General features: G+C 41.6%; 1 protein-coding gene across 2 annotated transcripts in view; it reads left to right on the top strand.

The window, feature by feature from the left end:
* Positions 1 to 236: 236 nt before the first annotated feature.
* Papss2 (3'-phosphoadenosine 5'-phosphosulfate synthase 2) overlaps positions 237 to 15,386 on the top strand; it is a 75,852-nt gene continuing 60,702 nt past the window's right edge. For both annotated transcript variants that reach the window (XM_042689633.1, XM_042689632.1), the window contains exon 1: positions 237 to 410. In XM_042689633.1, the coding sequence (XP_042545567.1) occupies positions 384 to 410 (27 nt within the window). In that variant the 5' untranslated portion in view covers positions 237 to 383. The remainder of the gene's footprint in view (positions 411 to 15,386) is intronic.

The raw sequence follows: 15,386 nt of genomic DNA, 5'->3' as shown, positions 1-15,386 counted from the left end.
GGGTCCCGGGGTGTCCACTGATGGGGGGAGCGGGGTGAGCTGGGCCCGGGCTGCTCCCTGGGCGTGCCGGCCCGCCGCTGGGATTTCAAGGTCTGGCCCGGGTCCGAGGCCGGCGGGGGGGCGCGCCCGCGAACCGGGGCCGGGCTGGGCGGCCGCAGGGTCCCCGGGGGCCGGGCGCTGCTGGCGGAGCCGACGGGGCGGAGAGGAGCGCGGCGGGAGGAGGAGGAGGAGGAGAAGGGGGCTGGTCAAGGGAAGTGCGACGTGTCTGCCGAGCCTTTAATACCTCCTTCCCGGGAGTCTGGCAGCAGCCGCCGCCACCGCCATCCGCGCGACCTGCCTTCGGTCTCTGGTCCCCGCACCCGGGCTCCGCCGCGGCCAGCACCATGTCGGGTATCAAGAAGCAGAAGACGGTAGGCTTCCGAGCCGCCCGCCCTCCCCCTCCGCTCCCACCGTGCTGCGCCGACCCGGCGTCGGGTCCACCCTCCACCGGAGGAGGCTCCGGCGCCGGGAAGAGGAGGAGGAAGAGGCGCGGGGAGGGGAAGCCGGCGAGGCGGCGCCCGGGATCCCGGGTCCCCCCGGTGCGCCCCGCGCCTCCGGGGACCTGTTGGAGGGGGCGGGGGCGGGGAGAGGGGCTCCCGCGGGGTGGGGACCTGCGGGGCTTGCAAAGTGGGTCTGGATCCAAGTCAGGACCAGAGACGGGCTCGTGCTTTTCTTCCCTTGGAGAGCTCCAGACCCGCCTCCCGCCCGCCCGCCCGCGGGAGCTCCGCGGTGGCTCGCGCCTGCCCGGTCCGCTCCCGCTCGGGTCGCTGGAGATCAGCCCGCTGGTCACCGGGGTTTGGACCGGGGAGCCTCCCCAGAGCGGGTTTTAGTGACAGACTTCCGTAGAAGAAACTACAGTTGTGTAGGCTAGCTGGAAGAAAGGGCCTGTCTGCAGCGCAGGATTTGACCCTCCAGCAGGTCTGCTCCCCAGGGCACCCGCTGGGTGGCACGCGTTGGTTGCTGGAGAGGGGCCGGGTCCCCTCAGTTTGGTGGGGTAGGAAGAAGGGTCTGCTTCCAGCGGTGGCAGCTTTCTCCACCTTTGATCTGGGCAGGCCCTTTTTAATGGGAGTGATGAGTGCGAGTCAAAAGAAAAGTTCCTTCCTCATGTAGCAACACTGGCCCTTAAAAATTCTGCATCCTTAAAAATGGTCGCCGTTCAGGCTGAAGACATGGCTCTGGGGTAGCACACTTGCCTAACACATATGGGTTCAGTATTAAGCCACACGCGCGTGCACACACACACACACACGCCAACAAAACACAGTGGTAGTGTTTGTCAAGAGGTACCCTCAATAAAAGTGGGGAAAATGACTCTTTAAGAGTTGGAAAGAGTCACAGCCTTACTATTGACAGCATTTGGGTTGCTTCTGATGTGGTCTACAAGCCTTGATTAAAATCCACCCAGCAGTCTGGGTGCTAAACACACGTTTTGCAACACTGCAAGCTTCAAATGGCTGTGGTGGTTATGAAATGGGTAGTCTGTTCAGAAGTAAATGCATGGCTGGAAGGTAGTAGGCACTCAATAAATATTGGTTCTTATTTAAATACCTTTAAAGCGTTCAGTTTTGGCGGTAGACTGACTGGAGAAGAGGTGAACCAAACAAGAAGAGGAAGGGAGGCTAGGAGCCATGCAGGTTTTGGAAGTGTGACTTGGGCAGCTAGGGAAACAGGAAGGGACTTGGGGGCGGGGGGGGGGGGGGGAGTGCCACACTAGACCAGTGGGAAGGTCCAGGAGGAAGTTGGCATCAATTTGGGATGGGACAATAGTCAGAGCCCAACTCTCAGCCTTGTAATATGTGTTTTTTTTGTTTTTGTTTTTGTTTTTTGGGGGGTCCGGTCGTGGGGCCTGAACTCTGGGCCTGGGCGCTGTCCCTCAGCTCTTCAGCTCAAGGCTAGCGCTCTACCACTTGAACCACAGTGCCACTTCTGGCTTATGTGGTGCCGAGGAATCGAACCCAGGGCCTCATGCATGCAAGGCAAGCGCTCTACCACTGAGCCACCTTCCCAGCCTTGTAATATGTTTTTAAAATGCAAAATGAAGATCTTTTTTCCCGTTTCATTGAATTAATTTCTGTAAGATCCTAAATGATGTCTTCTAAATGGCAAGCTGCTGTGGCAGTCAGAGTTTCTGTCTGGGTTTTTATTCTCTCTTGTTTGCATCAAGGAACTTCTAGTTCTGATAGGGGAGAAGAGCTTTGCCAAACATGTCAGAAGGGAGTCAGTCTGTGAAGTGGAGAGGATGGAGTCCCCCTCCCCCCATCATTTTGGGGACTCTACACAGTGAGGAATTTGAGGACCACAGTTTGTTTTTTGTATTTACACAATCTGAGGCTTCTAATTTTTGTCACTATGTGTGTGGTTTATAGGCTTAAATTAATGCCCCCAAATAGCTAACTGAAAAAGGATTTCAAGATTTATACTTAACCTAACACAGTTATAAATCCACCTACCAACCACATTCCCAAAAGGACCAGATAGGTACTATTGATGCTTTACTAGTCAGCTGTAAGTGCATGTGAAATTTCCTCAGACCTTCAGTGGTAACTGAAAAAGTGTTTTTGAAACCCTAGTGTGGTTTCTAAGTTGGTCAATTATTTGAAGAAGTGAGAGCTGCTCATCTCAGAAGCCAGCCTGGGAGTGAGGCTTGGCTGGCCTCATGTGGGACCTGCGGGCATTATTACATGGCTTTCTGCATTGTCACTAGAGGACAGTCAATTCACACAGCAGTCTCTGAAGTAACTTTGACTGTTTGCTGAATTCTGCTGGGTTGTTGGTGATGATTGGATCCTTTTTGTGAAACCCTCAGGAGAAGGCACAGGCTGATAATTAGTATAAATCAACAAAATAACTTACTGTATTATAAATTTATTTAATCTTAATTTTAATTTTTTGTCAGTTGTGGGGCTTGAACTCAGGGCTTGAGTGCTGTCCTTGAGCTCTTTTTGCTCAAGGTGAGTGCTTTACCATTTTGAACCACAGTGCTACTTCTGGTTTTCTGGTGGTTTATTGGAGATAAGAAACTTTCCTGCCCAGGCTGGCTTTGAACTTTGATCCTCAGATCTCAGCCACCTGAGCAGCTAGGATTACAGGCATGAGCCACCTGCACCCAGCTTTCTATTAGAAAATTTTTGTGAACAGCAAAACATCTCTCTCAGGCTTTTTTTTTTGTACTTTCTAGATGAATATAGCCTTTCTGTTCACATCAGCTCTAAGAAGAGTAAATAGTGGCGTTAAGTGAGAGAATGTAGAATGTTTTTCTCATGTGCTTGAGGGGAAAAAAAATGAAAATTTGAGGGGAAAAAAAAAGATTTTTTTTTCCTGAAGGAAAGTAGTATGTTACTTCCATCCTTACCATTGATACCAACAAAACATCCAGTCACATCCCTCCCTTCCAACCTGACTTGCCTACAACCCTGGCTACCCTTCGATCCCACCCCCTTCACACAAGTACATACCAGGGAAAAGAGGCAACGTGCTGCCAGAGGACAGAGAGGAAAGCAAAAGTTTAGGGCCTTCTTTCTTCCTCCTCCTCTTCCTCCTTCTCTCCCCCCCCCCCCTCCTCCTCTTCCTCCTCCACCTTCTTTTCTTTTTGTCAGTCCTAGGGCCTGAACTCTGGGCCTGGGCGCTGTCCCTCAGCTCTTCAGCTCAAGGCTAGTGCTCTACCACTTGAGCCACAGCGCCACTTCCGTTTTTTCCTGCTTATGTGATGCTGAGAAATCCAACCCAGGGCCTCATGCATGCAAGGCAAGCGCTCTACCACTGAGCCACCTTCCCAGCCCCTAGGCCATTCTTCTTATATCATTTCCCAGATTAACATTTTTCAAGGCCCACAGATAATGTTATGATGTTTTAGAAACACCCAGCCAAAAAAAAAATTGGGATATTACATTATTTTCTAAAAGATCAAACAAGTCAATGTTGGGAGAAATGAAAGTGCAGGTGGCTCACACATATACTTCTAGTTATACAGGAGGCTCCTCGGTGGATTATGGTTTGTAGCCAGCCAGGGCAGATAAGCCTTCAATATTCCATGTCCAAAATAACCAACAAAAAGCTGGTCTGGCAATGTGACTGAAGAGGCAGAGCACCATCCAAACAAGCAAGCTGAGCAAACATGAGGCCCTAAGTTCAAATCTCAGTGCTGGCAAAAGAAAAAAAAATCCCTATAAAGTGCTCTGTAGCTATAAGGTATTATCTATATTTTCATTGCTTTTTAAAATGCAGTAGTGCTACATTATTTCCCCCCCTACCTAAGGCAAAACAAATATCTACAGTAGGAGCCACTAGGAGGAGAAACAAGGACTTCCTAGTGCCATGCACTCAGACACTCCAAATTTTATCTCATCCCTATAGCAGCCAGCCAGCATCCCAGACAGTCACTTAGCCTTATCTCCAGGGGAGGAAGAATGCCAAGGGCAAGGCACAAGTTAAATTCAGGTCTGTCCAATAGCAACACTCTTGTTACTTCTACCTCTAAACCTCTATTTTATGATTTGACCTATTGTTACCTCATTTGTAAAGGAGGATCATAGTAATTCTTATGATGATGATGATGATATTTATTGACAGATTTCTGTATATATGGTGGACTAGTCTGGAAACCACTATGAAGCCCAGACTGGCCTCAAACATATGATCCTACTACTTCAGCCTCCAGAGTGTTGGGATTAGAAGCATGTACTACCACACCCAGCTTCTAGTATTACACTATACTGCTGTGGTTTGATATAACCAAGAAGTGCAAGTCAAACTATTCTGAAGGCTCAGCAAGTGACAACTACCAGAATATTTAATAAGAGAAAACAGATGAAATATAGGGGTGATAATTCCTTATCTTTATTGGGAAAGTCTACATAAGAAGACACAAGTTGATAGTCTAGGCACACCTATATAAATCAAATATTAACAAAATTTTGCCTGTAACTTTGGTTTAAGAAAGGTAGTCCACGTGTAAGTAAATATTGGCCTAACTTCTCTCCACCCTTCCTGTTCCTTCAACTAGTTCTAGATGTACCTTAAAATCTACACGCTTAGACTGTTGCTGGTGGCTTATACTTGCAATCCTAGCCATTTAGAAGGCTAAGAGCTGAAGATCCCATTTGAAGCCAGCCTGGGCAGGAAAGTCCATGACACTCTTATCTCCAGTTAACCCCAAAAGCGGAAAGTGGAGTTGTGGCCCAAGTGATAGAGTGCTCCCTTGAGCAAGAAGACTCAGGGACAGTACCCAGTTCCTAAGTTCAAGCCCCACAACTGGCACATGTGCATGCACACACATCCCCCCCCACTCAATACTTCCCAATTATTTTTTAAGATAAGTTTAGTTAACTTTGTGCTTTGTGTCTCTAAGATAGTTATCTTTGTCTTTTATCGATTTTCTGCTAATACTGTGGCTCTGTGATTTGCTTGGGGCATAATTAGGTTTACTTCAACCATGGAACCTTAGGGAATAAGAATCTGAGAAAGGAATTAATGATGTCAGTCTCTGTCCTAAGAGATTCCTGTTTGTTTCAAAACCTGTCACCTAAGAGTAATGGGCACTCATTAGACTTGGTGTTTGGACATCTTAGGAAAACTCAGAAAATAAAGGTAAATAAGTATTGATAAATTAACTGACTTGTTACCCCTGGAGATTTGTTTATAAAAGGCATGTGTACCCATTACCTGTGACAAAGCCCAGCACAGAGTTGACTCTTACTATATATTTGTTAAATACCTGAATAAATATGTGGCTGCAGAATCCATTGCATTATGCATTTGTTTTTAGTTCCTAGGTTTTCAGTAGATTTGATACTCTTCTCCCCTTTTCTTTGCCTGTTCTTGTGTGTGTGTGTGTGTGTGTGTGTGTGTGTGTGTGTGTGTGTGTAGTTATTTTCGACTAAATATTTGTCATTACTCCTGAGGTATTACTTGCAGGGATTTTCTGAGACAGGATAAATGACCCTTCTTAGGAACTGTTTTGATGCTTTTGATTCTTTTAGGTGCCTGGCTGCCCTCCTAAGTTTGAGACTACCTTAAGTTCATCACTTATTTTTTCTTAGGCCACCTAGATATTATGCATTTCCGTCACAATCATGCACATACTGTTTGGATGCAGTTTCTCAGGCAGGCCTACCTACCCTTATTTATGTTTTATATACTAAAACAACTATCTTTGGGGTTGTCTTGGTAGAGGGTTTATCTGGTTCATCTTCATTTTTGGCTCCTACAAGCTCTACTTCATGTGAAGAAGGCTTTTTTTTATTCTCTCTACTTTTGTGGGTACTGTGCTTTGATTTCTGTTTCACCTCCACCAGTAGAAATCAGTTCACATACCCTCCCAACAGCTATCTACCCCTGTAAGGATAAAATACTTTCGGATTGCCTACCTCCCTACATTCCTGTGTTCCCCTAGATTTTGGCTCTGAATTTTCTATTTTGTCAGCTATTGGCTGTTTTAATTGGATTACCTTCTATCATAACAAGTGTTTGTAGCTATTTTCAATGGAAGGAAGCGCCTAAGTGACCTGAACTCTCATAGCTGAAAACACAGCCTCTGCTTCTTTTCAATGCCTACAAGTCACTAACACTTGATATCACACCTGAGCCTTTCCATACCTGTCATTCTTTTAAAGCGAGGACTTAAGAACAAATAAACTTGAGCAGATTGCTAGAGTCAGAAATATGTAAGTCAGTCTCATTTCCCTACAAAGTGCTTTAGCTTGAAATGGGGGTGGGGGGAAGGGACTCATCTGGGGACCTCTGCTTGTGCAGCCCTCCAGAGATGGGCATTGCTGTCTGATCCTCAGTGATGGTCTAGTTTAAGGGCATTCCTGTCTAAAAGTACCCTTTAGTTTCAATAACTCCCTTCCTTCCTTCATTCTTTCCAGAATACTCACAGATCACTGGGTTGTTCCAGTGAATTCTGGGGCTCAGTGGGAAATTTGATGGAGCTGGTTAAGGTCCTTGATATTTCTCTGCTACTCTTTGGAGTGTGGCGACCAGTTCCTGCTTTGGTGTGTCTGTGTTGAAACTTTGAGTAGGTCTGGGGGAGGGTGCAAGAATCCAGCTGGACCTCCTTTCTGAGAACAGAAATACATCTATGGCCTCCCTCTAGCCTCACACAGGTATGGACGATCAGCCACCCTCTTTCAGATTCGTGTTGGCCTTTAAACTCCCTTTGTTTCTCTTCTAATAAAGATTGGGTATTTTTTTTCCTGAAAGGTTAATTAACTGATTAACTTGTTGCAAATTTGGTCTTTTTTTCTGTTTCTTATTCATCAATCTTTTAATTTAGAATAAATTGGTGCATAAAAGTTTTAATTATTATTATTATTGCTAGTACTGGGTATTGAACCCAAGACATCAAACTTCTTAAGCAAGCACTTTACTTGAATCTTTCACTTTTAGTTTGATTTTCAGGTAGGATTCCTCCTTTCCCAAGGTTCAACCTGGGTCTGGGATCCTCTGACTTCCTTCTCTTGAGTAGCTAGGATTACAGACATATGCCAGCAAACTCAGCCTAAAAAAAAAATCCTTTATATGCTTATCTGCTTGTGCTATCTATTGAGAATCTAAAATCTTCCATCGGTTAGCTGATGTGACTTCCCTTAAATCTTATCAGCAACTTTCTGCATTTCAAAATTACTTGATTTTGCTGTAATTGGTATTATGGAAATATAACTAACAAGTATAAGTATTGCAAAGTCAATTTGTCTAGCACTAATGTTAACTTTTGGTGATAAAAATGTTCTGTAACAATGATGGTGATGGTCCATACCTGTAATCTAGCTAGTTGGTAGGCTAAGATTGGAAAAATCATAGATCTAGGCCAGACTGGGTATACACACACGACATCCCTCTCAACCATTGGCTGGGGCAAGGTGCCATGTGCTTGTTTTCCCAGCTGTCTGAAAGGCTATCTGATAGATCACAGTTCTAGGTCAGTTCAAGTAGAAAATCTTGAGAGACTCCATCTCAATAGAAAGAAGTTGAGCATGGCACACACTTGTCATTCCAGCTATGAAAGGAAGCTTAAAAATAGGTGGATTGTGGTCTAAGTGTGCACCTGGGAACAAACCAAAACCCTATCTCCAAATATAAAGGCAGCAGCTAGGCTTATGCCTATAATCCTAACTATTCAGGAAGCTGAGTCCCAGAGGAGTATTGTTTAAAGCCAGCCCAGGCAGAAAGTCTGTGATATTCCACCTCAAAGTAACTAGCAAAAAATTGAGTTCAAAATGTGGCTCAAGTGGTAGAGCACCAGCTGTGAACAAGAAAACTGAGAGAGTTCAGGCTCTGAGTTCAAACTCCAGTATACAAAAAGAGCGCTGTTATAAAGCTTTTCAAAGTATATGTTATGTTTATGTATTTGTAAATATAAAATACTACATTATTAATAGTTATCATTTATATACTAGACTAATATTTGCTTTAGGTATCTAGTTAATGTCTGCTTTGCATGTTTTGTTATAAAGGTTGATTTTTATTTACCAAATATTGATATCAAAGCTAATAATTCTGTAATTTCTCTTTAAGTTACATGTGGTGTATTCTTTTTAAATCATATCCAGATTTCTTATCAATTTAAACCTCTTCCAATAAAATCTGATATTTTCATCTTCACATGTTTTATTCCTCCACACTCTTCCCCGGTTATTATATGAGTAATACACACCTTCCAGTTTCCAGAAGGGAATAAAGGCAACTCAAGACATTTGGTGATGATTTTTACTTTCCTGTTTTATCTAGTGTTAAAAGGCTGAATTAACTTTTTGGTCCTATGCCAGTGGTCCCATTACATGTTGCTCTTCTTCTCCCTGAAGTTCTTGAAGCTCTTTCCAGTTTTAATTCCTGCCAAAGTTCTCAGATATTTGAGTTTCTCAGATATTTAGGTTTTCCAAATATTTATAGAATGGCCAAACCAGAAACTCTGCCTTTCACAATTGACTCTGGCTACTGAAGCCTTATATTCTTTACCCATGGATTTTAGTTCATTCATATTGTATAAATCTATTCCAAACAGAACATTTGTTTTCTGTCTAAATAAAAGCACCTCACCCACACCTTTATATTCTTTAAACATTCTGCCCAGTAAATCTCTTGGTAGCTTTGAGCCCAGAGCATTAAAATTCCCAGCTGACTTTTTATTTACGTATTTAAATCCTTTTTATAGTAAGTTAACTTTTCTAAATTATTTACTTTTTATTTAAGCTGTCTCTACTTTAAAAATGTGTATTGACTAAAAAAAAATGTATTAAAGAATCTTAGGGTTTTTCTTTTGAAAGGAGGATCCCATCTTCTGGTTGACTCAGTATTCTAGTTGGCATACTACATTCAAGAGCTTTTTCTGTGGCCCCTTCCTGGTTGACAGGTTGGTGACCAGGCTACTAGGCTGGAACCTTGACTATGCAACCACATACTTAACACTTTTCCCTTTATCACATTTTCTACAATTTTGTTTCTTTTGTTTGTTTGTTTTTGTGGGTCATGGGAATTGAACTCTGGGCCTAGGCGCTGTCCCTCAGCTCTTCAGCTCAAGACGAGTGCTCTACCACTTGAGCCACAGCACCACTTCCAGTTTTCTGGTGGTTTATTGGAAATAAGAGTCTCACAGACTTTCCCGCCTGGGCTGGCTTTGAACCATGATCCTCATATCTCAGCCTCCTGAGTAGCTAGGATTACAAGCATGAGCCACCAATGCCCAGCTTTACAATTTTGTTTCTTTTATTCACTAAGAAATATTTCCTATAAATATAGCAGGCACTCCCTTGTAGTTACTTTATCTGTGAGTGAGTCATACTATACCAACTTAGGCATAGTACTTTGTTCTGACATTGTGGAGATAGAAATAAAGACCAAAGAACAATATTTAAAAGGTGTACCTTGGCAATTTCAAAATATACCTGTTTTCCTTCAGAAAGTGTAACCTACTTCCCTTTTACTCATTCTTCCTTAAGCTTTCTCAAGTCATTCATTTATAGCCATCTTTATCAAAAAAGATGATGCGGGACCCTGGGTTCAATCCCCGTGTAAGAAGGAGGGAATCGAAGGTAGGCGAGAGGGAGGGAGAGAGGGGCAGGAAGAAAGGGAGAGAGGTCAGTGATTACATCATGTGCAGTACAGATAAAACCTTATCAGGAAAATGCTGAACCAAGTTCAGTTGCCCAGTAAAGCTTCAGCTCAAGTTTATCTCTTAAACCCATCCATTTCGGTTATTTCCTATCTTCATGAAGCACCAAATAGTAGATGAGTAATCACATAACTTGCTGAGTCCTAATAAAAGCTTGTTTTCATCGATTATAAAGGTAATTGCAACTCTTGGCCTATTGAGTCATTAATGTGACAACATTTTGAGTAGTTATTAACAAAGAGGAAAAATTGAACTCATCCTTTGGGTTTATATTATCTAACAAAATTTTTTAAAAGATCAAATATCACCTAGATATTAAAATTCCAATTGCAGCATGTTTACGTCTCTGCAGTTTCACTTTGGGGAGTGTTTTGTTAGCAAGCTCGCTCTGATGTGCTCTGTTTATTGCTAGCATGTCTTGAGTACTCAGCCAGTGAAAACCAGTCCAGCAGTCGTCTGTGCATTAACTATCCGTTGTCTTCACCAGAATATGAAGGAGGTTCATGAATAAATACCCAGAAAGGAACCCATTTAACTGGAATGAGTCTTCAGAGAGTTACCCAAAGAGAAACTTGTATCTTCCTAGCTTCTCTGTAGTTAAGAAGTTATTTATTTCATAGACAGAATGAGACTACCTAGCAAACACAGCTGGATTAGGTGAATCATAAGTGATTGCACATTGGTGCAATGTTTTTGCAGCTATCTACAACTGATATCTCAAGATAATAATAATGAATTCAGTTTAGAGGCATTCCTCTAAACTGACATTCATCTACCTAAAAAAAGGTAGATGGCATAAATTAGCAAACACATTACCCCAACTATCACATATATCTTTTTTGTGATGATAGAAGGTGAATGCATTAGGCAATAAATTTTTCTTTGTTCCCATATTACCCAAAATTGTGTAATAATTTTTATTGCTTAGTCTTAACTGCCAAGCCAATATTTAGACAGAATGGTTTTTTTTTTTCTGTTAAGGCTTCTAATACTTGAATCAAGCTGCAATTGTGATTTGTAGATGATAAGAGAAAACTAAGCGGCCAATAAATTTTTCACACAGTAAAAACAACAACAACAACAACAAAAATTGACCCTCCTGGAATTCAAGGCTTAAGGATGCTGACAATCATATGCTGCTTTCTTTCAGTGCCTAGAAACCGTGAGATTGTAAAAGGCATCTTATACGATGTTTGTGAGAATTGTTTGATTATATTATTAATTCAGGGAAGTCCAAGATTTTTAGAAATCCCAGGTGAGAGTGTTTGTAATAGGTATTAACAAAGTATATCTCCATTTTGATGACCTTGTTTTAAGAGAATGTTTCCATTTGCCACTAAATTGGTCTCTGCATTTGATAGATCTTATAACACATACTATTGTAAGACACGTTAAAAATACATGTGTACATATGTATATATTTGGATTTATATGTATGCAATGGACAGACATTGTTGCAAAATATTATGTTTCATTAATATGCTTATTCTAACATTTCAATTAATGTTCTCATAATTGCTTTCCTTCAGTACATTTCATTTTAAGTGAATATTTCATAAAAGAAAAATCAATGTTGACATATTCTTGTCAACCATTTTCAATTGTATATTATCTGTCAAACAAAGTGATCTAAATTGGTACTTAAAATGAAGTCATTAACAAAGAATATTTTGAGTTTGTTTTTTGTTTTTTGTTAGTTTTCTTTTGGCAGAAAGCCATTAATGGCACAGTAAAACAAAGAATAAAACAAAATGTTAAGAATGCTAAGAAAAAAAGAAAGAGAGAGAGAGAATGTTTCCATGTTCTTATTGAGGAAGAGTATTGGCTGGGTATATTCCACAGGGTAAAACTAAAGCATTTCGCTGGGGAGGTGTTATACTATTTAAACAAAGAACAGCTCTCACTACATGGATGTTGAATCTCACAATCCATGTCTTCATAGTACTACACAAAATTCTATTAGAAGGATGTGTTGTTGCTGGGAGTGGTGGTGCACACAAAATCATGAAACCTTAGCTAGAAAAATAAAATAAAGCTGGAAAATGAAAACAAGGAATATGTAGTTAGCTATATTCAATGAATGGAAAAGTCTAGATTATCGTAAATACTCTGTGTCTTCCATTTTCTTTTCAGAGTTGAGGTTGTGATTGAAAAAGCTTTTCAAGCATCTTTTTATGTTATTAATTCTTATCAGTATAATAAATTCACTTGGGATGTCTGAGTTCTCCAGCTTGAAGAAGAGAATAAGCTTTTATCCAAGGACTTTCCATACTAGCCACAGTCCCCCCATCTCATTCTCACAAATGTGTGAAGTAGTTGATGTTCTTAGGTGTTTGCCTTCACATGCACCAAAATGAAGCCTTCCAGCTTTATTGAAAATATAAACACCATGTTTTTAATCACTCCCCCACCGCTACCCCCATTAATACAACAGATGTAAAGGATACTCTGGCTGTGAAATGGAAGCATATTTTGACTGTTTAGACATACATTGTAATTTTAAGTTAAATTTAGCAGCTTAATACAGTGAAGAAACTAAAAAGATATAGTCACACTGAAAGTAATTTTCCTCAGGATCTTTTCTGTATAAGCTTTTGAAGATGTGGATTTTAGCAAATGCTATTAAAAGGGAATCAGTGTTAGTTTGGATGAGGCCTTGTGGCTAGTTTTTAGAACAGCAGTCCTTGGAATTGAACCCAATGTTTCACCTTAATAATACAAGGCTTCAGTGTTTCAGTGGGTGAATGCATGCACTCAAGAATAAGTGTCCTCAGAAATAACTGCAGCGACTTACGTGTAACTCTAGACCTCTCCTTGTTCATTATGTGAATGCTGCACAGTCGACCATTCATAAGTTACAAGTTCCCAAAGCCCCACAAGCAATGGGCCTGTTCTCGGATATACTAGCGGTTTCACTGGCATTTCCACAACTCAGCCCAGAATTTACTCTTTCACATTTCAAGGAGCCTATGCCACATACACAGTCCCATTACTAGCACTGGTTGCACAAGAATATTAAGAAAACATACAGACATAACTGTGCTTGCACAGTCTGCAATGGAAAACCTGCAGGTCTAGCATCAAAGGACAGCTGTTACCTGTGTTGGACATTGTATTTGCATGGTTTTAAGCATCTTTTGAATGAAGTAACACATTTCAGGAGACTTACTGTATTCCCACGAGGGTAATTGACCCCTACTTGTGTTATAGCAGGTTTCTATGGGCAAGATAGTTCTTTAGTTCACCAAGCCTTATTCATATAATTCATTCTGCAATTCTCTATAATTTGTCATTCGAAGTATTAGAAACCATACATAAGGTTGTTAAAACAAAGAGATGAGGTAACTTGTGGGCTAGTATCATAGAGAAAACGCAAGTTGACCCAGTAAAGTGCCCTCATCTATGTTTTGTCTATGTGAACAGAGAAAAATTCAGAGCTATGTAGATGACATTTAGAACAAATGACTTCTTGGGATTGCACCAAGGTAATTGTATGCTGGGAAACAGTATGGCCTCGTTTCATGGGAGATCTAACACATGAAATAAGTGGCTTAGCAAATTATACATATGTGCTTCTAACTAAAATAGAGGGAAAAAATTCTGTCCTTTCTAAAACTGTGGGTTTTTTTTTTTTGTTGTTATTGTTGTTGTTTGTTGGCCTGGGTGCTGTCACTGAGCCTGTCTGTGCTTAAGGCTAGTGCTCTACCACTTGAGCTATAGCGATGCTTCTAGTTTTTCTGTGGTTACTTGGAGGTGAGTCTCACAGGGACCTTCCTGCCCAGGCTGGCTTTGAACCTTGATCTTCAGATCTCAGCCTCCTGAGTAGCTAGGATTACAGGCGCGAGCCACTGGTACCCAGCTGTTACTGCTTTTTTTATGAAGACACTGAACCTTAAACCATTTCTTTGTTGCTAATTTGTCCTGGTTTATCTCCTTATTTCCATGGAATGAAAAATTCAGAAACCATGTCTATCTACTTCTCATCCTGATTAGCTTTTTATGTTGTAGAGAAAATGTAAAAATGGTACTAGCTAAAAGAGCTAGGGCTTGCACATATCACAATTGTAGGAAGTTTGCCTAAGCTGAGTTCAAACCCCAATACCAGTAAATAAACAAATAAACAAAGATAGTCAGAAGCCAAGGAGGGGAATTTGTCCTTGTAGTTTAGTGGTTAGCAAATGGCATCATGGGTCAAATTCAGTCCTCTGCTTGTTTTGTTAAACCTGTAAGCTTATAGTGGTTTCTACATTTTTAGGTTTGGGAGAGAATAAATTTCAGTATCCATAAAGGATCTATGGCTGCTCTCACAGGAAGCCTGAGTATTTGTGACAGAGACTGTGGTACCTACCAAACTGAGAGCGTTGAGCTCTGAAGGGAAGTTTGCCCCCTCTGTGGTACAGCGGGAGCCAGCATTCAGCTCTGCACATGACGAAATCAGTGCTCTGCTTGCACCTGAATCTCAAGGGCTGAGTACCTAGCTGTACTTCATGAACCCCACTGAATTGTTGTTTCACCATTGTTGTATTGTTGTTGTTTGTTTTGTGGTACTGGAGATGGAACTCTGGACCTTGTGCTTGTTAGGCAAGTGTTCTACCACTTAAGCACCTAGCCTTGGACCAAGATGCTGTTACTCTTGCCTCTTGAGCCACTGCACTAAGCCCTGTTGTTGTTTAAAGTTCTTTAGAGCTCTTTATTGTGTCTTCTGTAATAATATTAAAGTGAGTTCTTGTTCATTAATTACATTCTTTTTATACCAATCCCTGGGAGAAATTTCTGTCTATTCTTAGTATTAGAAAGTTTCTTTTTCGGCTGGGAAGGTGGCTCAGTGGTAGAGTGCTTGCCTTGCATGCATGAGGCCCTGGGTTCGATTCCTCAGTACCACATAAGCAAAAAGAAAAAAGCCAGAAATGGCACTGTGGCTCAAGTGGTAGAGCGCTAGCCTTGAGCTGAAGAGCTGAGGGACAGCGCCCAGGCCCTGAGTTCAGGCCCCACGACCGGACCCAAAAAAAAAAAGAAAAAAGAAAGTTTCTTTTTCTTTTCTTTTCTACTTCTTCTTCTTCTTCTTTTTTTTTGTATGTAATCCTTTGGAAACTGAATTTTGTTACTATACAGATTTTCCTCCTTCAAGATGCCTACCAGACTGCTTAGATGTGGCTTACTTTTATTTATGCTCTTTTACTTTATGTCCCTGGTTGTCTTGTCTTTTTCCTTTCCTTTTTCTTTCTTTCCTTTCCTTTTC

Source organism: Dipodomys spectabilis, unplaced genomic scaffold (genome assembly GCF_019054845.1).
Source record: "Dipodomys spectabilis isolate Male_0828 unplaced genomic scaffold, ASM1905484v1 ptg000125l, whole genome shotgun sequence".
Classification (NCBI taxonomy): Eukaryota; Metazoa; Chordata; class Mammalia; order Rodentia; family Heteromyidae; genus Dipodomys; species Dipodomys spectabilis.
This window is presented reverse-complemented; position numbering and strand designations above follow the sequence as displayed.